The sequence below is a fragment of the Kryptolebias marmoratus genome, linkage group LG15, assembly GCF_001649575.2.
Source record: "Kryptolebias marmoratus isolate JLee-2015 linkage group LG15, ASM164957v2, whole genome shotgun sequence".
NCBI lineage: Eukaryota > Metazoa > Chordata > Actinopteri > Cyprinodontiformes > Rivulidae > Kryptolebias > Kryptolebias marmoratus.
In genome coordinates, this window is record NC_051444.1 from 29,297,657 (window position 1) to 29,324,682 (window position 27,026).

At 37.2% G+C, this 27,026-nt stretch overlaps 1 protein-coding gene across 1 annotated transcript in view; it reads right to left on the minus strand.

Annotated features, from left to right (window-relative positions):
- Positions 1-27,026, minus strand: part of iqgap1 (IQ motif containing GTPase activating protein 1) — a 68,748-nt gene that overhangs the window by 32,183 nt on the left and 9,539 nt on the right. The window contains exons 3-5 of the mRNA XM_037979711.1: positions 5,973-6,129; positions 3,719-3,796; positions 2,250-2,326 (exon numbers count right to left, since the gene is read on the minus strand). Coding sequence (XP_037835639.1) covers positions 2,250-2,326; positions 3,719-3,796; positions 5,973-6,129 — 312 coding nt within the window. The remainder of the gene's footprint in view (positions 1-2,249; positions 2,327-3,718; positions 3,797-5,972; positions 6,130-27,026) is intronic.

The following is a 27,026-nucleotide window of genomic DNA, read 5'->3' on the forward strand; positions in this document are numbered from 1 at the left end:
AACAAATAAACAAACAAACAGAGCCTATATAAAGTATTCACCCTCATTTGATATTTTATGATTTTATTGCTGTAATATGCATACTTGCCAACATTTGGGAATGTCAATGTGGGACAATATAGCGTGACATAGCGGGCTCGAGGGGGCGCCACTGTGGACACACAGTGGAGCGGGTCTCCTCTCTGCTGTGAGACTGTCAACTGTCAGTGCTTGGGGAAGTGGGCGGGGCTTACGATACGCTGCAGAATGAGTGCTTTCTCACATTCAGCCGCCAAAGTCACTAGATTTGTCACTAGTCGCTTTAAAAAATGCTAGAGGGATCTGAAAACTCGCTTAATACAGCGTTTAAGTGACAAAAAGGCCATGTGCGTGTGTTTTTTTGCGTGAGAAATACAAAGTGTGGCGTGTGAGGGCCAAATGCGGGACTTTTGGCTGTCCCGCACTGGGTGATGCGGGACAAGGGACGGGGGGCTAAATGCGGGACGATTGGCAAGTATGCATATGTCAATCTTGGTCGATGTAAATGGACCTTCATGCTTAGATCTGTTTAGTTTAGCTTAGCTTATTTAGACAATTAGTTATCATTGTATCTTGTACCTGTCTGTAATTTTGTTTCATTATCATGTTCTGTAACTTTGTCTGTAATTTTGTTCTTGTGTTGTAAAGCACTTTGAGTTGCCTTGTGCTGAAAAGTGCTGTATAAATAAATGTACCTACCTATCTTCTTTACAAAAACCTCCAATGACAGAGTGAAATCAAATTTCTACAAACTAACACCAGTTAAATTAAACATTTAATGTAAAATAAAGAATAACAAATATTAACCCCTTTTAAAGTAACTGTCCTAATTCCACTCAGAGAAAAAAATATTGAAAATTACAAGTCAGGGGATGGATACAAAAGGATTTTCAAGGCCCTAAACATCCCCAGGAGTTCTGTTAAATCCATCATTGAGAAATGGAAGGAATATGAAGAAAGTGTAAATCTACCAAAAGTAGGCCGTCCTCACAAACTGAACGACTGAAGAAAGAGAATAGTGAGAGAGACCACCAAGACACCTGTGAGCTCTCTGAAGGAGTTAAAACTTCAGCAGGTGAGATGGGAGAGAGTGGACATATAACCACTGTTGCCCAGGTTCTTCACTTCATGGGAGAGTGGCAAACAGAAAGCCAACATTAAAGAAAACTCATAATAAATGAGTTAAATAAAAAAAAAAACCCTCTCGGCAAACCCAAGATTCATTAAAAAATAATCTTACATATTAATATTTACTGCTCCTAATAGGTCATGTTTGCTTAATGTCCATGAGACGTTTGTTTAAATGGATAAACATAACTATAAAAACATCACTTCAAAAAGTGGCAACACAACACGCCAACTTTGCTTCTAAAAGCTGCCGTCTCTGCTCTAATAGGCGGATTGCAGTTCAGAAACCTCTGCTTTCAGTGAAATGTTTCCACAGTTATAAAAGTCTGTTTTGATTCTTATCCATCTTCTAGTGCTGTGTCTGCTTTTCCTCACGTTCTTCTTCATTAGAAAACTGTGTGCAGTCTTGGCAAACAATAGAGAAGAGACTGCCCCCAGAATACTGCAGTTAGAAAAATCCTTTCTGGTGGTTCTTCATGACCGGAGCTCTGCGTACGATGTGTCAACAATAAAAATTTGAGTTATTGTTTTTGGAGTTGACTACAGTGACCAATTGTTGCAGCTCTGGTTCCCAGCAGGTTTTTAATTTACAGTGGTTGGTGTCAGTAATGCAGTTCTATATTCTGGTGTAAATTTGACAGGGTGAGGTGGTTGCAGACTCTGTAGACTGTACACACAGGCATTTAAAAATATCAAGACTTTATCAATATATTGCTTTTGGCTTTTAAAAGCCACTGCATCCCTTTCACCTGCAGGGAAATGATCCATTAAAACTCACAGAGCTGTACCTTTCACCTTTGAATGCCATTCTTGTGGAAAAAAACAAAAACTGCACCGTTCACCTCATAAAAATGTCACAGAAACAGGCTCAGGCCAAGAGTGTCAAAGGATCACTGGGTTTTGAAACTTCTGTGAATGACAAATTCCTCTTTTTCTAAACAAACTCCCCTTTGCTGACCTCTACACACTTCTCAGCCTGTTAAATATTCAACAGAAGAAGAATCCAAGCAGTGTACGACTTGTAAAACTCCATGCTGCAGGGCTGCAAAACCTCAGGCTCAACAAGAAAATTCAATATGAAAAGGGGGGAGAGAGGCACAAACCTGAGGGCGTGTATGCAGTAAATGCAGCGTGGCATGTTCTTTCTGTCATATATGTCTGTGGTTTCGGGATAGAAGATCTGAAACATAGTCATAAACAGTGAGGTAAGCACAGCGGCATGTTTAGCACAACTACAGCATCAAGTCACAACATGTGAGCAGGAGTCACTCAAACTGAGAATTACTCAATATGCATTTACACGGCCTCGAGCACAACTGACAAAGATCTCAAAGATGTAAACTAATGATGCTTTTGGCTCAATTTAATTTTTTACTCATCACCATTATAATTACAAGTATTCAGTTACCAGAATTGATGGAAATTGTTAGAGATTGTTCACCACAATATTTTAGTTTATTTTCTAGATACACTATGTTGGCAAAAGTATTCCATCCAAATCATTGAATTCAGATGTTTCAGTCACTTCCAAGGCCACAGGTGTAAAAATTGAATGGTATTATAACAAAATGGAAGCGACTAGGATTGACAGCAACCCTGCCACAAAGCAGCAGGCCAAGTAACATCACAGAGAGGGCTCAGTGGATGCTGAGGAGCATAGTGCACAGACACCTACAGACCTCCAAACTTCATGTGGCCTTCAGATTAGCTCAGGAACAGTGTGTAGATGGAATGGTGCTTCATTAAACGGGTTTCCATTGCCGAGTAGCTGCATCCAAGCCTTACATCACCAAGTGCAATGCAAAGCATCAGATGCAGTGGTGAGCAGCTACTTTTGTCAATATAGTGCATCTGTTTACAGACGTTTATGTGAGCACTGTCAACTCATTTACTAAATATGGTACACATTTTACCAACCTGCTAATCTTACTCCAGAAAAAAAACATTTCTAAACTTCCAAAAAGCTGCTGGCCAATTTTAACACACAATAAAAATACATAAAACCTTTGACAGCCTTTTAAAAAAGGCAGTTTTACAAAAACAAAGTTTGCTCACATGGTAAGTTATTGATATATTTAAAGTATTTTATTCTTGAGTAAAATCTCATTATGTTTAGATGACTTATAACTGAACTAAAGATTAACTTGGTGACCAAAGGGGTAATGCTCAGAGCAGTGAGTTGAGTGCACATGTACAAACTGCACCCAAACTCATTTCTGACTGCTGAAAGTTTGATAAACGTTAGTAAGAAGTAGCTCGTTGTTCCAGCTGCAGCTTGAATGCTGCGTGTTTCTGTTAGGCTGTCAGAGAAAAATGCTGGCATTACATTTACTGAGGAGGAGAAAAAAAGATCACTCCCTGACAGTAGATACAAACACAAATGCCAGTTATTTATAAAATGGCAAAACATTTGCCAATTAAACTGGTCTACCTCTAGTTATGAGTAATTTATCTTTAATCATAAATGACTGGAAATAAATAGGGGGATTAATATAAGTTTTACTGGGTCATAGCCTTTTTTTGATCCAATTCTGGCTGATTTTGCTGATAGTATCTTTGTATGTGCTCTCACCTTTGGCAGTCCCTTCTCTCCCATGGCATTGAGCCACTGGATGACATTGTCTGTGTGTCTGAAATGGAGACCTGTCGCCTGTAAGAGATAAGTAAAACATGAGAACCAAAGAAAAAAACCACAACATTTATTCTTCCCCAAAGGGATCCATTGCTCAAATTAGCAACAGTGGCTGTAAGATGAGGCCAATCCAGTGAAAGGCTTGTGCCACACATGAAAACAAGTCTAGGAGCTTGACCTTAAACACCATGTATGTAAAGAATCTCAAAGAGTTATTTTTTTCCATCACAAATATCTGTTTATGACATAAATTAATCTTGTGAATTAAGAAATTGAGCTATTTAAAAATTGACAGTTTTATAATTATTGGGGGGGGGTCACACCTTTCACACAAAACATCTGTCATGTGGCCCAGGCTAACAAATCCCCTAACACTCAGGGGAGATGGGAGGAGAGAGTTCATCTACAAAAACATAGCAAATCACTACAGTTTTCAAAGCTTGGAACGCCACACTTTTTAAGTTTGAATTGAGAAAGCACCTCAGAAAATGAGTGAAATGTCTTCAGAAATAAAAAAAAAGCCCAGCTGTCATTGTTTAAACACACTAGCCAAGAACCTTCACCAGCATAATGCTAATGCTAATGCATAATGCTAATGACAGCACAAGTTGTGTTTCCATTTCAGGAACCTTTTATAGAAACCAAGGTAGTTTTCTGAGATAGTTTTTTTTTTAACACTGGCTGTTTCCACTACAGGAACCAGGGCCCAAACAGATTACCAGGATAAAAAATTACCCCAGAGACAGCCCTGGTATTGAGGTTGTATTTTAGATATTACCTCAAACTTTCAGAGTGGTGGGGATGCTCTAAATATTTCTGATTGATTGAGCATCCCCAGGATTCCCAATAATAATCCATTTGAAATAGAATTAGACTGTAGTTTAACAATTCAAGCCAAGACTGAAAGAATCAATAATTACCACAGTAAAAAGGTTGCAAGGGGGAAAAGCGCCTATATTCTCCTTTAGTTCTCTCAGGGCTTAAATGGAGCCAAAACTACAATTATAGTCAGTCACTACAATTGCATTTAAGGGGAAAATCCTGTAAGCCAAAGTAAGTTTAATACTCTCCCCATTTTTGATTATCATAATGTGCTAATATAAGTAGAGTTAAATCTTTTATCATATCAATACATATGCTGATTGCAGTGTGCAGGAGCCAGGCTGTGATTGGTGGGGCAGATAGCAGCTGAAAGAGGATTGGTTCTGAAGGGGGAAAAATAAAAATATGTAAGACAAAAATGCTACAAAACTCAGTCTTCCTCTCATCCCAACTCGTGGATGGGATATTAACTGATAACTGGGAGGTTTTAAAAGTAAGATGCCATTTATTTCAGTTCCCTTCGCGCTCGTTTGGACAGGTTTCCTTTTGTTGGGTTTTCTTTTTTTACCCACCCTTAAGTTAACTCACTTCTGTAAATTATCCTTCAATTGCTAAAATTCTCAGTACATGTCTTTGTGACTGCTTGACATGAGGAAAACAAACCATTTTCAAACCACTTCTAAAATGAATCATAAAATGAATCAAACACATTCTACTTTTCTTTTTTTCTGCTTTGATTCACGATAAAGTCCATCCATAATTTTAGGCTGATTATAAACCTCTTTTTCTATGAGTTGTTATCATCACTGTGGTGTTCCCATAAATGCAGATCTCTGATGTTGATTGATAGTTGTAATTTGACATTAAAGCCAAAGGCAATTAATAGAAATCCCACTGCATAAAAGAGCCAGATGTTTTTAATGAATGTAAAAAAGCCTTCAGAAATTAAAGAATGATCTATGATATTTAACCCTACTTAAATAGTTCATCGTTACTTGTATTCTGACTCAAGCTGTATTGATTTTAATGTATGTTTAAAACAAAATTTAATCTTCTTAAATCAGCTTTTAATTGACGAAATAGAAATATACACAAGAATACTGCACTCATTTATTTTTAATTTCCACAAATTATAAGTTATGAAAATGCTACAATGCACATCTGCTAAGTTACACCAAACAAGATTCTCACTTTAAAGCATGAACCACATTTCAACAAGCAGAAAGTGAAAACAATTAGGAAAAGTTAATAATAAGTTTATCCATTTAGGTCTATTTTAAATCAGATAACAAATAATGTCATTTGCACTGGCAGTCCCACCGGTTACATACAACAGTGCAGTGGGGGTCCAAACTCCAAAATAAACACTTGCCTTGTATCTTGTCTGCTCACGGTCATAGATCTTCTTCAGGGAAACCGTCTGCGGGGCAAAGAAGTTGCCTAGTTTGGCCAGATAAACGCCATTCCTCAACCCCTCCTCCAGCTCTGTTGTTGGGGGCAACTCCTCGTCCAGGCAGGCCTCCATCCATCTGCAGAAAGAGAACAAAAAATGTCCATCAAGTTTTACAGGAAACAAACAGGAAATCTACTTGTATTTGGTTTCTGTATAAAAGCATTATTCTGAAATCTGAATGGAAGCAAAGTAAGGTAGTTTTGACACAGGATTATGTTTTCATGTATGCTTTGCTTCTTTTTTTTATTATTATTTTATTTAAAAGCAAAAGGCAAGTTTTTTTAAAAAATATTTTTATTTTTTAAATTGTCTTGTGTTTTCAGCACTAAGACAACAAACCTTGCCCCTGGCACCCTCTTAGGAGTTCCCAGCATTCCTCATGCAAGACATTTCACTTCTTTGAGGTCATATTATGAAGTCACATTCCTGCTGAGGTTCCATACTGAGACAGGCCCGGTCGACTGGATTCCAACGACACAAAGCGATTCAACCGTCGCTGTCAGATCACATCAACATTTCAGACTACATCAATTACTTCACAGCTTATTCAGATGACTTCTTTTCCAAGCACAAATAGTTTCAATTATTCTCTAATGATTTCAATCAGTGGGTGAAAGAATGAAGGCAATAAACTTAATATAAGGACATGTAAACCCACAACTGAAAGTGTGGAACCAAGACTTTCAATCTCTTCACAAAACAAAACCTGTTTGTCACATTAAATATTAACCTTCCATATTGCGAAACAAAACAGTGGAAAGTTAACGTAAGCTGTAAAAAGCTCACTTATGTTGCACACTTTCAAAGACATTTATTGTTTTGAGTGCAAAATTTCAGGACGAGAAATGAGACGGAGTGCTTTTCTTAACCAGGTCAATATTTATTATATGAATGATTCATATAATCTTCAGTGACGTCTGTCCTGCTTTAATAAGCCTGACATACATCAGTTCTCATCATGAAACTGACATTTTTTTATTAGTTGTGAGGAATTTCACAGTGTGAAGGCAGAAAGTGTAAAGTCAAACAAACTTTCAAAAAATGAAGTCCCCTTCATCTGCTGAGAAAACACTCCTACTCCTCTGCAAGGTTAACTAAATCTTGAGTATAATTAAAAGATTCCTGTCCTCCGACAGACAGACCCCCTCCCTCTGCATGCACAAACATGCAACTTTGTTGCAAGAGCTGTGAGAACAAAACCAAAAAGACTTCTGACTTTTGTACTTGTAAAAATAAAGACTGAGCTCAATCTTAGTTCTAAAACAACAATTCAACAAAGCTGCCAACTCAGTTATTCTCATCATGTTTGGAGAAAACTGCAAATATAAAAAAAAAGTTTAGCTCAATCTTAAATGACAGTATTTCCTGCATATGAGACTTAGAAAGCAATTTGAAGACAATCAGAAATGTTCTTTTTAAAACTTTTTTCAGCTTTCTTGAGTAAACACTTCTCAGGTCCTTACACAGCAACACTGTTGGGTAAAATGATCTATTAAAGCCACTAACTTCCTTTTTCCTCCAACCATCTTGTTGTGCATTTATGTTGTGCTTTGAGCCTAAAGTACTAACATAATATACTCATGTAAAACATCTTGAGATAATTTTGATTCATGGTATACTTAATGACTGCGAGGGACTCGGGCTAATGAGCGGTGACACAATCCAGATCATTATTTAGGGTAAAATAAGTACGACCTTGTGTGAAGAGTACGACTTTCTGCACACACTGCATTAAATATTTGACCAAAAACAGAACAGAGTGTGATCTGTCCACAAAACAACCTGAACAGATTTTTGAAAGCAGAGAAAGGCACCTCTTCCATTTACACTCATTAACAGAGGTTTTGTTACCATGGCATAATTTAAGATTTTGTCTTAATTTCAAATAAAAAGTGCCAACTGACAGACTAATATAAAGAAAAACTAAACAGGTACAATATAAATCTGATTATTCAATTCAAACTATACAGTTCAGCTCAGTGTGATTAATATGGAGAGGAACAATATAAAAAAAACTAACTATTTCTCTCAATGAATAAGGGTTTTGAGAAATGGATGGCACAAAAAAAATACCATTCCAACCTTTAGAGGTACTTTTATTGTGTTGTATAAAACCTGTATGGGATCAACTTAGTCCATTTTTCTACATACAGCTGTTTTATGGATAAAAAAGGAGCACATTTTAGAGGAAATCCTGTTAATTCTAAAAAGGTTTATAAATCAGCTGTGCAAACGAAGTTCTTTACTTGATGCAAAGCCTCGATTTCAGAGTTTCCCACCATTCAGATTTTTGTTAAGATACTTGGTCCTCGTACAAACACATGAAGATACATGCAGACCCACACTCTGAGGGACAAAGGGCAGCTAACCACCAGCTGAAACAACTTCCCTCTCAGGAAATCGTGACATGGGGCCTGCAGACAGGCCCGCCATTGAGGCCGAGGTGACCGACCCATGGCGCAGGGCCTGGGTCTGCTCGTCAGGAACAAGTCCCCACTTTCACTCCATGCCGGGGCAATGAAAGGCTCCATAAAGACTCCTAAGTAATGGCTCTTTTATCAGGGCTACACACGCCCATTCCAGCTAAGCACAAACACAGACACACCCTCCACTTAATCAGTGAGAACTGCAGCTATGAATGGGATTTCAGGATGCCGTCTACAACAGCAAAGACAGCAGCCAAAATAAATGTTGAGTTGTCCTTAAGACTCTAACAGGCATGTCTACAGTTTAAAAAAGCCACAAATATGAAAGTATTGACTGGAATCTCTGTGCAAATAACAATGGTATAAAAGCCTTCATTGGTAAAAACTATTTGAAGGTTAATGTTAGACGTCATTTCGTGCATGTTTTAATTAGAAGCAGACATGCTGAGGAAAGAACAATTAAACAAGCTTTAAGTTGGAGGTATTTATGAATACTACATATTATAAAAGTACAGCTTTAAAGTGACCCAAGAGATCCGTGTTTTGTTCATCTTCTATAAGAATTGTAACATTTTTAACAGTTCATAAAATACATGTAAATGTAATGATCACCCAGGCCTGGGTGTGAAAGTTTGATGGACAACAAAGAAGGCTGACATTGCTCAGAATCATCACTTTCATGGGCAAAAACAAAAACTTTTTTTCCCCTGTATAAATGGCAATAATAACCTTTTTCATTTCCCTTTTTGTTCTTGAGAAAACAGGGATACATACAGGCAACCTTGTCCGATGCTACGAGCTTTCAGGAAGCTGAAGTCAGAGCTGAGTTCAGAGGTCAGTCTCATAGGAAAAGGTCTGCTACTGACAACCATCCCTCCAGGAAAATGCACCGAATCTCTGCCAGCAAACCATCTCCAGCTGCTGTCGAGGATGTAAATCCTCTGCTCATCTGATCAGCTTCAACCAAACAGCTCCCGCGGTACGACTTCACTGTCGCGGAGATGGTAAACTGCTATTTTTTTTAGTAAATGAGATGAAGAAACTGAACTGTATGCTTCCACTTTCCCATGTTTCTGAGCCACAGACACCGTTTCCACTGCTGTTAAAGTGGGGTTCTGGGAGAAAGTATTGAACAATAATCACCTACCTCTTGTGTACAACTCTTTGAACAACCTCAGTTTGGAGAAATGAGTTTTATTTTGACCGGACCAATGAGCTCACAGCTAGTCTGAATGCAGCTAAGACCAAAGTGGTCAAATTGCTGCCATCTTACAACAGAGCGGTTCTTTTGAACTTTATTTTATAAACTTTTACTTTGAAGTTCAATTTTGGAAGCAAAAACAGCATGCCATCATGTAAGGGTTATTATGTTTAGCATACATGCTGTTTATTTATGTTCTATGTCCTACAGCCAGCTGTGACCTAAGTGTACCTGGGAGATAAAACTACCTTGAATAAGCAGCAGCAGCCCCTAGCTGTATCACTTTCTTTGCAGTCTGGAGGAATTCCTGCAGGAATATCATAATTCTATCCAAAGAAAATCCCCCTGTGTAATGCAAAAATGATGGTAGTGTAATGGTTTATAAAACTGAATTTACATGAGCTGCTATGCAATTTACTTTGGTCCTGGTTGTATTTAAACTAGCAATTAGTTCATCAATTTGGTCAGAACTAAACAATTTCTACAGAGGTCATTTAAAGAGACATCTATAACAGGTAGGATTTTAATCTGCATAAAGAGGGAAGATGTTAATAGTTCATAACCTTTCTTTAGAAAAAAAATCTTCCAGAGATTTGAACTATCCCTTTAATGTTTAATACTGATAGATAAAATGGGCTATTTAACATGTTTTCTATATGTGGGAAAACATGGGACCAAATGAACATGTTGAGATGGGGAACATGTTTTACATGTCACATATGAAACACATGAAAACTGAGCTGTTTTGCGTGTGACGTTCATGTGGTTATCTTTTTTGCATTGTTCGCTCTCAATTGGAGTGTCCTAACAGGTTTCAGTGCCCCATTGTTTCAAAAAAATTGGGCCATAGATACAAAGCGATGCTGAAAGTGTATTTTATGCCTATTGTGGTGTTTTATGTATCACCCTGCAATGTTCAAACAAACCTAAAGAGGCCAAATTGTAACCTAAACTATTACCCAAAGAAAACAAAAAAATGTTTTACATCTTTGAAAAATAAAAACAAATTCCTGGCTACCCTAGAAAGTTAACTTTCAGTTAGCATTCCATAATGTACTGTGTGTGAATGTGAAGTATATTAATAAAATAACTTGATCTGAATTGGATTTAAACCTAGACTTGTTTTTTTTTTCTTTTGTACCTTGTCCTGAGATGACTCTTGTTGTGAACCGGCACTATATACATACAACTGAATTGAATTGTCTGACAACAAAGTAAAATAATTAAAAGGGAAGTCATATTTACCAGAAACATGACTCATCAAAAGCTGCCCTTCACTGTTCTCTGCTCAGAACAATTCAGGGCCTTGAACAAATTTTGCTTGCTTTGGCAGAAATTTCTTAAATGACTGAACCATGAGTTGCAGTTCTGAACTTGACTCCATGGTCCCCCACCACCAATGGATTGGAGGACATTTTAAAGCCAACCCTTTCCCACTACTTTGTGACATTATGTAGGCCTTATCCACACAAGGCACTGAATGGTCTACGTTTGGTTTTGTCTGTCAACTGTTAAGTCAAGTGCTTCGAACAGCACATGCAAATCGACAGTTTAATCTCTGTGGGATCCCCATGATTTGCATACAAACATCCTGGATGATCTGTAATGTATAAATAATCGGACCAAACATTACACTATTTTAGAAGACAGACTTATTAAAAAGCAGGAAAATGAGAAGTGGCGACAACGCTGCACAAGCACATCATGTGTTATGATACAGAGTAAGAAAAAAAGCAGGAAGTTGTGTGTTCTCTTTGAATAGCTGGAAAGGCTAATCATCTATCACCAGGCCAAGGTCCAGAACCCCTCCCCCCATTCTCCCGTTTTGTTGTTTTTTACATTTCTATGCTGGGAAGCTGAAGGAGAGAATAAGGTTTATAGATGTGTGTACAGCCCAGAAAAAAAAAGGGAGGGGGGGGGGGTAAAACTACAGGATCTGCCAATGCAGGGGAAACCCCATTCTTGGTCTAACCAGCTTAAGAGGAACATATCACAGTTCAAACAACGATGAAACACAAATGGAGCAATGGCAGAAACCCAGGAGAAGAGAGATGGGGACAAGAATACAAAACAAAATGAATGTGAGCCAAGTTGTCCATTACATGCTTTGTTGCAGCACTGGAATCTGACCTCGTCCTGAAAACAACCCGACAGCAGCTGGACTCACCCTGTCACTCTCCCACCCTCCATAACTGTGTGAATCAAGTTGGTGAGCCAATAAACCATAAGATATTTCAACAGGTTTTACAAGTAGCTTTTACACCTTCCCTAAAGTCAAAATCAAGCATTTTTAAGGCAAATTTTTAAAGTTGTCCAAATTAATACCGTGTTCTTAGACCGAACACACATATACATACACACTTCTTCACATTAAATCACATTTTGCTTAAAACTACATTTGTTTTTGTTTTTTATATCATCCAAATGATTCAAAGGAAATAAATTCCAAAAGAGTCACTTATTTTAAAATTAATTGAATCAGAGATTCTCATCAGCTTCTGTTGGGTTTATTTCAAGATAAAAGCATTTTCTTTATATACAAGACAGCTGCATGTTCTTTTCAGTAGGCTAAAAGCTGCTGAAGAACCACACACGACATTTGATCTGCGAACAGTGAGGCAGAAAATAAGTAGAGTTGAAATGAGTCATAGAGGCTTGCAGGTGAGAGGTGAGGTTTTACCACCTCAGCCCACTTTCAGACTGGACTGAGACCCTGAGACACATTAGGGCTGTTCAGGTCTGATAGATCATGAGTGGACAGCTATAGGTTTGACAGTAAAAGTGTCCCGAGTGACCACGTGTGATCAGATCTTAGTTACTCGCTCTACATGCAAATAAAAACAGAACAATAACTAGAATTCTGAATGAATTTGTAGATGTTTGAATAAAAAAACCACATCCATCCGAAATGTATTATTCAGAAAGTAAGATGTTTTGGATTCACCCGAGTCACATTTATGTTGGGGTTACAAAACATTTTAGAGATGTTGTCAACTCGGCTGATAAAACTTAAAGCCTCTTAAAATGTGATGTCTCATCAGCAGGCTGTCAGCTGTTGGTGCACAATGTCTGAGGTTTGCACAAGAGCTACGTATAAGCTGGTGAAAGTGCAACATACCGAACAAAAACAGGTGCTTTTGATATGACAGGATCAGTGTATTACCAGTACAATTTATGAATTACTTGCCACTAAAGTAACATTTTTTGTTTTGTTTTTAGAGTCAATTGATCTCATTTTGGCCAAGGTCTAGTAAAGGTTTCTACAACAATCATATCAGCTCTTTTTGAACTCACCTTGGCAGATGCTCCCACATCTATGATTAATTCTGCTGGAGGACACTTTTAAAAAGAAGATAGGTGGATTTGGTCCAGTTTTCCAATATGTATTATTTATCGTAAATAAGAGATAAGTTGGAGACGCCCATGACAATCATTTCGAGAAAAAAAAATGGTCTCGCAGAATTTTTGAACATGTTCAAAACTTGGACGACAGGACTGCGCACCTCCACAACTCATGCAAGGCAGCTGAGAACCACTGTGAACATTACAAGACATTCTGAAAACTACCTCACAAACGCTGTTCACCAACTAGTCGCAGCCCAGTGAGATACTACCTAAATCATTCTTTTAGCCCACCTCTGAATTAGGTCTGAGAGGGTGGGTGTAAATATGTCCCAAAGTTGTTTTCACCTGTACCTAAAGCCGTCCAGATGTGACTGGATAAGTCAGGACATGTTGGTGACAGCTCTGAGCAGCACCAGTGAGTGAAGGACCACATTACATGATGTGAGTTTCCACCAGGACGTTTTCTTAGTATTCTGGTTTCTAAATTTCTGCATGATAACACAACAATGCTAAGCTCAACTAAAAGCTAAAATGCTTTGTCCAGTTGGTCTTGGGGCACTCCTTTAACTGGACCTGAAAATTAAAACCACAGATATTTCTGCTCCTCAAAACTGTGTTTTAATGCAAAAGCAGAAGTGGAAGTGTTAATATGTGAAATGTAATCTTGTTGTTTATCAAGAGAACACTTGAGGACTTTTCCATAAAAGGAGAAATATCTGCAAAGTTTAAAGATCAAAGTTAACTTTGTAGGTCCACAGTGAGCAAAGGTGAACTGACACAGAGCTCTACAAAGTCCCATTTCGTTGCTTTCTTCTTCTCTCATATTTATAATACACAGACGATGTTATTGAAAGACGTATAAATAATGCAGCAATAAATTCAAAAGGTCGGAACAAACAGCTCCTTGTCTGAAAGGAAAAGTAAATAGTGGTTTTAAATTTCATACAGCTGGCCAGGTGAGAGCCAGGAGGCTGAGGGGTAGGACGGATCCTGCGGGACCCTTTATGCAGCACTGATCCCTGTCCCTTTGTTTTCTTTTTTCATTCCCTCCTTTCTTCACTGTTTACTGCCAAGCTGGGTGACTCAGCCCCCCCTTTTCCCTAAAGGCCTTCCTGTTTCTCAGGAAAACCCATCAGATAAGATTAGTACCAAACCTCAGAATACAATGTTTACACAGTTAGAACTCAAAGTACATGGCAAGTTCAGAGCAAAGTAACGTTGATTTTAATATCCAGACATATTTAGCTGTCTCTACTTGTAGTACCAGCTAAATGTTGTGCATTTTCAAACCTAGTTCCAAAGCAGTAGGCTACAGTACAGTAGGTCAGCTGATATTTGAACAGTGTGTTTACAAACTTGTAAAAATAATATATCCTTACTAGAAATGTTTTTGGGGATAAACTCTCTAAACTGGTACTCAGGAGTGAACATTATACACTATTTCTTTCAGTTCCAGCTACATTATTTACTACTTCTTCCCCACATTTAAAAAAAAAATAATAAATTTTCACTTAAAAAAAAAAAGTTATTTTTGATCATCTGTCAATTATTTTCTGGTCCAGAAATGATCAGAAAATATTAAATGTTGCCCCTCAAAAATGGCTCCTTCTCTGCTGTGCTTCAGCATTCCTACAGTGGCCGTCCTGCACACACCAAATACAAAAACTTCAGTTACCAGAATGTTTTTATTCAGAACATGCTTCCAAATAAATTGGAAGCACTGTTTATTCAGACCGAATTGTGCTTTATGATCAGGACACAGCAATAGATTTTGCAAATTCGACAAAATGTAATTAATTTAAGTTCTGTTTTACGTGGGACAAACTTTTAAAGATAAAAGGTAATATTTTTATTAATTCAAATGAGAAGAAACACCACAAAAATTAGATTAAAACCATAATAGCTGTCTAAATAGGTGATTTTTTTAAGGTTTTGATTTGAATTGTTTGTTTGTTTGATTGTTTATCATCTATGATATAAATAACCAATAAATACACATCATTCACTACCAAAAGTCCACAGCATAATTTGTAAATAATGAGCAGAAATCAGCAGAACTGTTGCCAACAATTATGAGTCATTTGTTTACATTCAAACACTGACAAGTAAATTTTGGTCAGTCTTGATGCACGACGGATAAAATAAACCCTGGATGTAAACAGAGACAGAGGAGAATGATGGAATCAGAGACTCCAGGTCGAAAGTAAAAAGATGGAACTTCTTCTCTCTACTTTTGATTACAAACGGCGGCTAAAAGCTGTGAGGATGAGAGTCGACAGAAGGGGAGTCATTCTGGGGGAAACAATCCAGTACTGGAGAGCGTTAAAGGAAAAGGGTGGGGCTAAAATCAAATGCTAATGAGCTGTGACGAGATATTCTAACCTACTGATCACCAGATTTAGTGATAAAAAGGCATGAAACCCTGACAAGTTTGGGTTATATTAACCCCCAAACAATCATTTAATGATGCAAAAATTGTGTTAGAAACATAAAAATTCAAATCAAACATACTGAAAAAACACCTATTAATGCTTTAAGGAGCACAGTGGAAAATATAAACAAAACCTCCCGTCTTATTTTAGACTTCAACAACAATTTAGGCAAAAATAAAACACCATCAATCATAAAATCCATATTGTAATGAACAACTGAGCTCAAAGATTGCACAGTTTAGGCATTATCCTTTCATTTAAATTTAGTTTTGCAAAGACAGCATAAGAAATGTTACCTCGCAACAATCTAACTGTCGCTTTGCATAAAGAATTTCCACTAATTTGCAGTCGCTGTCTTTAGTTAGCCTTTAAAAAAACTATGCTGTAAATTATAAATTAACATTATTACTTAATAAATTTTACTTTCATCTTTTTGATAATCTGAACTTTTGCAAACATGGAAAATTTCAGCTTTGCAAGAAAAACACACACCCCTTAAGGATGAAATATGAGAGGTTTCATAGTTTCAATGGGTCTGTAATATAATAATTTCTCCAGCAGCCAACAGGACCAGTCAGTCGAGGTCACGCTGTGAGGGTTTTAAAACCTCACTCTTGAGCCATTGTTTCCCATCATACCAACAATGTCAGGGTGTTGCATAATATTCACTGCAGCAGCAGCAATACACAGCAGGGTTTGAAAACTTTTTAAAAACAGGAAATTACAGGCAAAAAGCCAGAACTGGGCTGGTTGTGAAGTGAAGAGTGAGGATGAGAACATGGGGCTTCTTTTAGCCCTTAAACTATAACAGGACAACAAATAGCGAAGCAAGAGTAGACCTAAAAAAAACTTTGATTTTAAGTTTTAAATCTTAAATTACAGTTAACCTCAATTCTCCTTTTCCATTTTCCCTTCAAGTCTTAATACTCAGACTGTCAGCAAGCAAGGTAAAAAGAGTGACACTCAGCTGTGAACAAAGGATTAAAGAAACAGATTATCTTTCTGTTGACTGACGGACCATCTCATTCGGTCACAGAAAAATAAGTTTTTGTTGGGGGAAAGAAGTTTTGCACATTGCTGCAGGTATTTGTGTGAATAAAGTGGTGACATTATCAGTGATAACATGCTGAAAATCTCATTATGTTACAGTAAAGATAAAAAAATGACTTTCAGTTTTGTTTCTGTGCTCGTCTTCAGGTTAATTCTGAATGTTTTTAAACAGAGCAAAGAGATTTTAGGGGAACAGTTTTTTTTCCACTTGGGACTATATTTTAATCTATAATTTTAATGGACTGTAAAGCTTTAAGGGAAAGCTAAGAAGACCCTTAATGGAAGTGAAATCAAAGAGTCTGTATACCTGGCTCAGAGGGTTTCCGGGGTCCCACCCTAGAGCCGGGCCTGGGGTTGGGGACTGTGTGCGACCTCCTGGTGGTGGACCCAGCTGGGCCTAGCCCAAACTGGGTATGTGAGCTTGCTCCCCAGTGGACCCACCACCCACAGGAAGAGCGCAAAGCGTCTGGTGTGCTGTGGATCGGACAGCAGATCCCCAGTTATGGAAACTGGCAGCTGGGACATGGACTGTCACCTCCGGTGGGGAAGGAGTTGAAGCTTGTGGAAGAGGTTGAGTAATACCATCTGTGCGAGTTGCAGTTTGTCTAACAAACACCCTCTTTGTACATAGGTGTACTTGACACTAGGACAACATAAGTCACAGGTCAATGACTTCAGAGCAGTATAATCTGATCAGTGTCCGTACGTTTTGGACACTTGGGTGAAGAGAGGTGCAGAGCAGTCATCTGACCACCACTTGGTCAACCCAATTTAAATTACCACCACAGCTGATCAGCCATAGAAAACACAAATATGGCCATAACTCATTAAATGTTACAGATATTGGCTAAAATTTGAATTGGTAGTAGCTGAGAGTCACCCCAACACATATCTGAGCACTAACAGATTGCTTGAGGTAACTTTAATCTCAAGGTTTGACTAAAGTGTTTTTTTAATCATAAAATGATCTTAGTGTAATACTCTGGCATTCTGTCAAGGTCTTTATTCTAGTCGGACTGCTGACATTTATCATCTGCTTTTAAGACAATCATCCAAAGAACCTAAAAGTCAAGAGTCAGAAAGAATTTAAATACTGGTGAAAGTTACTGACTCATTCATACTGCAAACAATTTCAAGGGTCCAGTCCAAACCTCTAAGTCTTTCAGAGAGTGAGTTAGAAATTCCCCAGCCACTTCAAGCAAAGTGGGAGATAAAATCACTTCAGAAAGACTTGGATCTACCCTGAGGGTCTCTGCCCACCTGATCCTGACTGGTCCATATTTAAACTGAGGCCCCAGTAAGACCACTTTGGTGGGCAAACCACCACAATTGTGCTCAAGTATTTGTTTTATGATTTCAACACTTAAGGTGAGTTTACTCTGAGCCTCAAACTGTTTTCTAAACTTTTAACCCAGTCCAAAGTAACTAAACCCACACAAAGTAAAGAGCAAAGCCTTTCTATTATTAGATTAGTGTCACAGGCATTCATGGGACTTAATAAAAGAGGAGTTTTAGCTGCTGTTTGGTTGCACTATTAGATACTTCAACTCCGGGAGATACTTTAAGTGTCTCACCAGCGGCGTACTCTTCATAGTAACTGAAGTGATCACATCATCCTCTTCCCGACTCGTCGCCAAGCAGCATTACTTCCATCACAATCTGAATTGTCTGGCAGCTCAATGTTTTTATTTACAGATTATGCGCTCATTCATAATGACTTTAAAAAGGTTTTCTGTCACAAAATGTACATTAACCTAACAAGCTTTTCCCATGAGAAGAGGAAGGAGTTGCAGTACCAAATGTTACTGTAAGAAATGTCAGAGTTGATCACTTTATCATGACTCTGTGTTTATCAGTGTTGTTTCTTGATTTTATATTTAAATATGAAATTATGTCATTTATGTCACACAGGAGGAGCGGATGCAGAAGTGAAGGTGCAAACAAAGTACTGTTTTCTTATATATGTGACATGATATAAATTTAAATTTCTTACTAGTTGTTACCATTGAAGAAAGAAAAAAATAAAAATCACATATTTGACATTTTAAAATCTGTGTTGCTTCAAATCCATGGGGAAAATATTCAGATCTCTTTATTTTTAACAAGAGCAAATGCAATCAGATAAAAAAAATGAAACAAAAAAGATGTCCGCTCAGATAAAAGACTAAGTTTGTTTCCTCACTGTCAGCTGTCAGTGATGTAACCCAGTGACCTCACCACTCTGTTGCTTTTGGGACAAATGACACAAATAGCAAGCTGATTTCAGCGTAAATTCTCAGCATTTTCCAGTGACAATCCTCTTTGACACAGATGTTGTAACTAGCTTTTTGATCTGTCTGACAACAACAAAACAAGAGCAACAACTCTTAGCTGTCAAACCAGGTTGTAATGTAAACACAAAGTCTGACTGCTGCATGACTGAACCAAAATGAGCTGCAGGCCACATCAGAGCAACAACAGGACGATACTTCCTATCAGCACCTCCAGGCACTAAAACCACAGTAAAAGGAGGTGAGGGTGACGACTGCTTAACATGTTAATGCTCCTCTCACCATGGTAGCAACCATGGCGTTGACAGGGCAAAGACCAAAGTGGACTGCTGCTATCTCCAGTCTCAAACTTTTCCATTAAAAGGTAGACAACTTTGAGTTACACAGTTATTATCAGAATTATGATCGTTTGCAAGCATGAATAGCAGCAGCAGCTAGCTGCAGCACTTCTGGTGTAGTATGGGGCTCTTCCAGCAGGAATATCAGAATATTTCTGCAGGACTAACTGTGTAATGTGAACTGATGACAATGTTAAGATTTAAAATAATAGAAATCAAGTAAACAGTTTGGAAGGTTTTGAAACTGAAGTCATTTAAAGAAATCTTCTTTGGTCTTTGTTCCATTTAGATTAGCTATTAGCTCGTCAATCCAGTGAAAACTCAACTATTTCTCAAAAGGTCACTCAAAGAGCCAGACGCAGAATTTGTCCTCAAAAAAAAAATCTGAACTAACATACCATAAAAGGTTTGTTCTAAAATTTAACAATATAATAAATTATGTCAAAATGCACAAAAGTCCTTGTTCTCATTGTGCTGTTATGAAAACAAATGCCTGCATTGGCATCTTCAAAACGTATAAAACATCACAAAGATGTCAAGTGACTTCAATATTTTCCTACAAGATGTAAAACAAATCTAAATGAAGGTTTTGTTTAATTGTGAAGCGAATAATCAAACTTTAACAACGTGAGTGCCAGTCTGACACAGAGGAATCTCAAGGATGTCAAAGTCACAACATGACAGGATGATTGGGTTTGAGGTTGAATAATAAAAAAAAGAAAGAAAGGAAACTGGTGCTGTGTGAGGAGCGTATCCAGTCATTTTGGAGTCTGCTCTGTAGTCTAAAAGGTTAAGAAATGAATGCTAAACATCAGAATAAAAGTCTAAATGTTAAACCCACCTTCTGTCCTTTGTACACAGAATGTGTGGGACATAATGGAAAGCTTAAAGAGGAGGTTTAAAAAAGGGTAATGACTCATGAGTTTAACAGTCTTGTTTACAAAGAGCTTAAATGTAATGGACAATAAACGACAGAGTGGTTTTTATAAACTTTTCAAAGCAAGCTGTGACTGCAACTTTACAGTATTTTACACCAACTTCAAGTTTGTCTATTATTCATTTAAAGCTATTCATCTCTCCATCCATGTTCTATACATGTTTGATCCTGTGCAGGATCTCATGGAGCTGGTCAACAGGCAAGAGGCAGGGGATACCCTGGACAGGTCACCAGTCCATCACAGGGCCCTACAGAGACCACCATGCACACACAAACAATTTAGAATAAATTAACAAGTTTGCTTTTGGCTTCATATTACATATAAATCAGATTCATATCACTTTAGCAAGTAAACAACCACATTTTGTTGCTAAATTATCAAACAATTCATGCACATGTAAACAAAATTGAAGTGAGAGACACAGTTAAACTATTAGCACATAAAAGAAGGTTGATCAGTATGAGTTTTCTGTGGCCAATATCAGCTTTTATAAATCAAGAAAACCATGTAACCAACCAATATGAGAGCCAATTTTTGGGTCAGGATGGATTTTTCATTTTACAAAAACTTAACTGAAATGCTTAACCTAAATAAATATACATAAAACAGCATTTAGAAGAACTTAGACACCTAAAAATATATACAGAAGAACATTCTTGCTTAAAATAATAAAATGTGAGCGACAGTGAGCTAGTTGTAGCAGCTATATCTTTATTCTTTAAGTTTGTAACCAGTTCAGTGTGCACAGACATGGCCGACAGCAAGTTATTTCAAAAGCTGCAACTATTGGACAATTAAATTAGCCGGTCTACACCTAGTAACAATTTGAAAAAGCATGAAGAACTAAGTTTGAAGATATAACTTTCTGGGAAGCAGTGGCTTCAATTGAAGCTGTAAATGAAAATAATGAGCTCAATGGTTTGTTTAAGGAAAACCTGTAAATTTAAAAGCTAGGTAATTTTCTACATCAAATTCTGCAGATTTTGCATCTCATGGTACACTTTGTAAGCCTACAATCTTGTAAACAGTAAACAGAAGGCTACTGAATACCTTCTATTGAACCATTTAGTATTGACAGAAATGATCCATCAAAAATTAAGTTTTTTTGTATAAAAGAAAACAATAAAAATGGAAATGTGCTTTTTTTTCGTTTTTGTTTCCAAGTTTCATGAGACCTATAAAAGGCACAGGGTCACCTCCTTGTTAGGTGCAGAAATACCAGGGATTATAATTTTCATCCAATCATCAACAAACCATGACTGCTTCTCTTCACCCACCTGAAACTTGGTTTTATGTTTACTTGTTAATGATAGTTTACATTTGTCCTTTCTGGTTGTAAAGCCCATTTATTAGAAAAAAGTATTAGAGTTCACAAAAATTATCTCCCGTTTCTGATCATTTGGTTTTTGTTCTTTTGTTGATGTAGACTTCCAGACATTCAGGACATGTTAACCCTAGCAAGTTGAATCAAAAGAAACTGGACATTTTTATTGTCATTATTATTCTGGGCCATTTTGTTTCTTATCCAAAAAGTTGTTTCACTTAAAAACTGAAATGTGCATATTTAATCATTTAAACATCGTTGGGCTATTCATTTAGTGTTCTTTTGCTGTACACTTCTTATTTTATACTGTTTTGGGGTTTTCTGTTCTGACATATCCTTTACTCTACCTACAAGTTTCCACTTTACCACGTTCACATTTTGTTTGAATTTGCTCCAAATCAGACAATTAATCAGGACATGTTTAGTTAATTCCCTGAAGGACTTTTACAAGTATTTAATTGTTTAATCGGACAGCTCTCTTGTCTGTGCCATTTTTCCTGTCAATCAGCTGAAAGTTAAGGTTTCTGAGCTCTTTTTAAACTCATTCAGTTAAACTAGTTAAACTTGTGCAGGTCATTGTTTTAAAAAGCAAAAAACAAGGTGACTGAAGCCACATCTTGATAATAAAAAACATGCCAGTAATCGCTGTTGTAGTGGTGACTGTTTGTCAAACCAAACATCCTATTAAAATTGAATCCATGAGCCACTGCTGCACTGTGGTGATATTTCTTACGCAGGCAAAAGAAGTCCAATGTCCAAAACTTGAAGGTTGCATTTGTCATGGTTTAGTTTTCCTGTTTGGCAAGAACTTAACAAGCATGAAGCTTTTCCACTGTTTTCTGCTGCTTCTCCTGCTCTGGTAAAAAAAAAAAAAAAAAAAAAAAAACATAGGCCCAACCCAAGTGCATACTGGTCCTATACCAGTCCCTATACTTATAATAAATTATAATAAATGGCCCCACAGTTCTTCTTGTCTAACTTAGAACAGTAAACAACAAAAAAAAACAAAGAAAAATTACGTAAAATAAATAAACAAATATTAACCTACAAATCAACCTTATAAATAACCCAAAAGATATAAACTACCGGTAAGAACAAATTTTAACAAAATTCAAAATAATAAAAAATAAAAAATAAATAGCTCCAACAGCTGGTAAACAGTTTTATTTCAAATCTGTAGTTTGAAATCGGTAGTCCAATAAAGTTTAAGAAGCTTAAGAAACCATACAAACAATTTTAGCTTCTGTAAATGCAAGAACAGAGTTCGATCAAGTACAACCAGCAGGGCAATGAACATACAATAAGGGTAGTGACACAAGTTGTACTTAAATTTTAAAACTTACTATCAACTCAAAGTAAAAAAACAAAAACAAAAAAAAAAAAACCATCTGTTAAAAACCTCCATATCCGACAAAAAAAAACAAACTATTATTTGCCATCACCAGTTTTTGACGCAATTAGGCCTTTGATCAAAGGATAAAGACAACTTAATTTTTAAAATATCTATGTGACAATACATAAAATAATCACAAGTTTCTTTGTGCTTAACAAGCCTGAAATATTTCATATTATTCCAAAACATTTAAATCTGCCTGACATAAAACTCAAAACCCAAAAGGTACACATGATGCTTAAATACAATTTCTCTTCTTAATCACTTGTCTTTCACTTTCACTCTGCTGTCATTTTATTTTCAGGTTAGATAAGAATTTTGGTTCACCAATGAAATTGAAAGTATTCAGCTAAACCCTCACGCCCTAAAAAAACAACAACAACTATGTGTCAGCTGGAAACAGCTGCTGAGTGAGTGATTCGAACAAATTTTACTTTCTCTCATAGGATGTTATATGAGTGAAATAGATTTGTGACACAGCATTCATGGCAATACTGAGTTTAAACAATATAAGGAGCCAATAATCAATGAATCCACGGTGAAACTAGTGTTTTACTGTGTGTGCTAAGGGATGACTGCACAGGTTGAATGGTGCACAATCCAATAAATATGGGTATTGTACTAAAAACATGTCTGGCTGCATTTCTAGGAAGACATAGCAAAGAGTAAAAGCACAGAACATTTATATTTAGTTATTTAGCAGGTCCTTCATTCAATGTGATTTACAAGGTTCAGTATATCAGATGTGTACCCCATTTCACCCGGTACTCCTACAAATTAGCCCTGCCCCTACGATTTGCAAGTTGACACCAAGATGTGATGGATAAGGAAATCACCCTAAATTTAGGTGCTACATTTATTTGAATCAATTTAAATGACCAGTGTACAAGACAAACAGATTCAGAGCTGTGGAGAAGTAAGTAGTCAGCTGTGTTCAGGTGACAAATGTTAGAGGAGATGTTGTTCTCTGAAGAGATGAGACTTCAGGAGGTTCCTACAGGGGGAGAGTGACACCCCTGATCTGATAACATTTGGTAGCTTGTTCTGCTATCGTAGATGGTGACATAGGACTACTAAAAGCCATGTGGCTGACAGAAGCCAAGTAAGTTGGTTTACACTTAAAAGAGGACTTCCTAGCATTGAGCCTTAAGGGACTCATGTGAAGAAGCGATGGGATGTCGGATATTTGCTCCAGCCATAACATCTTGGCATATGATTTTAATGGTGTACAACCAAAACCAAGAGTATAAACTGTCCATCTCAGAGAATACATTACTCTTAAGAGATGAGTTTTCAAGAGATTCCAGAAGGTATGGAGAGATGCCCCTGATTTGATAACATTTAATGTCTCTCCCCACTATTGTAAACTCAAAAATTAAAAACACTATTAACTAAGATGCTTTGTGCAATAGAATAAAGTACATATAATGAAAAATGCATTTTTTTTTTTAAACAGCACTTGAGAAGTAAAGTATAGACAGGTAGATCCTGACTCTAATCACTCTTTAGGAAACATCTGTGGTTTGTATTTGATTCTAGTAGCCATTGGGAGTCAGCAAAGGTTAACGAGTAGTGAAAGACATTTACTTCTTTCATTTTTTGATTATCATACAAACTGCTGGATTCTGGATCATCTTTTGGTTTTACTGTACCTGCTGGGAAAATTGCTAGACAAGAAAAAGTGGGACTAAATGATTGGAATGTGATCAATATTCGACCTCATAAAACAAGGAGCTCTAAACAGATTTTCTTGCTCCCAGCCTCCCTACTTGATGGCTAATTGTGGAAGCTCAAAACACACGAAGAAAAACTTGACGCTATTGAATTTGTCAAAGAGGAAAAGGTTGACTGTAACCAAAGAATGATAGTGAAAGGAAAGCTACAGCAAGACCAAGAGAAGCAACACTGACTTTTCAGGTTTAGTTATTTTTCACAGAAATTCATAGATATTGTGACGTATCATTTTAGGACTTTTGCAACTTATTGATTCTCACACAATTGATATATGACATCATCAATATTGTGAACTGTGTATCATATTACATAAGATACAGTACCTACATAAAACTTTTCACCGCTGTGAAAAGATCACAGTAGCGGCTGAAGCAAAAAATGTCCATGGCCTAGGGGGGGCATATTGAGTCAGGTATAGCTTTAGTTTTTGTATGCTGTAAAGTGCAGAGGGACATGACAGAGAAACATCTGATGGGAGACACTGGGGTTGCTAGCAATTGTTGTGTAAACTTTGTGTTTGATAGATTAATTGGCATGGATGACTAATAGGTTGACCTTAAAGAGGTTACAGTAAATGTGATGTTCCTTTATCCCAGATAATCCAAGTTGACAGTATGGTGAGAATTACAACAGGTACAAGTTGGTGTCATCTGCATATAGTGATACTGGAAGTCATTCGGATGACAGAGCCCAAGATGTTAGGAAAGGGTGCCCAGGACTGAGCCTTGGGGAATCCCTGTGAAGAGATGGCAGGATGTCAAATATTTGGCATGACATGTCACCTTGAGGTATGAATGTAGTGAGGTACAAATAAAAAAAAATGATTCAAGTGTCTGAAATATCTTTGAGTAGATGTAGAATGGTTCACCATCTCAAAAGGTAAGCCTAATAGTAAGGACAAAAGGAGAAGTTGAGTTTGTTTAGGAAAGTTCTGTCATTTGTTATGTAAAACAATTTTTAAAATTATACTTCAGGTCCTGACATGAGATAATGTATTCTGTTTTTCTTTATTTCATACCCTTGTAATAATCTTTTAAAGTCTTAGATTATAAATGGATGAAAACAAGTAGTTTGCTGATGTCACATCAGGTGACAAAATGCTTTATGATTTTTTTTCAAAATACTTTAACATAAAACAGCTAATATATCATAAAACATTTCATTTGTAACCATCTGACTGACTAGAGCAGTTTGCACTTAGTTTATGGCTCATATTTGAAAAGTCAATAAAGATAAAAATGTCTGAGCATTTAAATAAAAGTGTGATAAAGGACACAGAAAGCAGTCTGAGCCTCACACTGTTTCTGTTCATTTGATGCAAATATGAAAATAAGAGTGATTACACAGTTTGCATCTGCTGCAGCAAGCAGTGATCACACAAAAACTCAGGCCCATTAAAACTCAGACAGACATCTGAAAGCAGTCAAGTTACAACTGCATTCCTGCAGCCATCCCCACAGGTACATGCTCACACCCTGCTGCACACCTGTGACATGCATTCCCATCATGCCACACACTCCAACACACACTCCCAGCCTCCCTCACCCTGCAGTCTCAGCAGTCCACCACATGGAGATGGGTCTACCTGAAACCCTGCTTGATGAAGAAACAACTGCAGATGACAACACGTGAGCTCAGACAGCCAAACAGAGGACAAGAAGACAGATCTCAGCTCAGTTATTGCACCATTTCCTCTGTCTGAACAGTCATTTGTGGAACTCTGTAGCTCTCCATACTTTTCAATTTGATTAAGAAAGCTGTTTCATCTCAGCAGAAAGAAAACATCCAGACCACAGAGCAGAACACAGGACAACTTCACATCAGCATTTTCACGCAGATCTTTTATCTTTTCAGCTCTAAATTCAATAAGAATATGTGTTCATCTCAGCTGAGTTAATTAGAGGCACACCTGTGAATGTATTTTAAGGCACACCTCAAACACACTGCTTCCTTGTGTCACATCATGGGAAAACTGGAAAAAAAAAAAAACAAATAACCAAGACCATCAGGATTAGAACTGTCAACCTGCACAAAATTTCCAGATGCTTGAAGGTGCCACATTTATCTGCTCATACAGTTTTACCTAAGTATAAAAACCATGGGAATGTCCTGCCATCATACTGCACAGAAAGGAGACACGTTCTGTGTTCCAAAGACAAACGTCTTTTGGTGTGAAATGCGGGTATCAACCTCAAAACAAAAGCTAAAGACCTTGTAAAGATGCTGCTGAAGCTGCTCAGAGAGTGTTATTATCCACAGTGAAACCAGTCCTGTACTGATATGGACTGAAAGGCTTCTCAGTAGTGCTGCGCGATATGGAAAAAAATCCTATATCACGATATGGATAATTTTATATCACGATAACGATATATATCACGATATACCCTAATTACATACGTTGTCAGTTATTCTCTGAAAAATATGAAAAAATTATCTAATTTCTTACTTTTTTCAAGCTTTATTTCGAAGTGACATTTAACTGAACTTTCACAAATGAGATCTGCTGCATTTTAGTGCAGCAA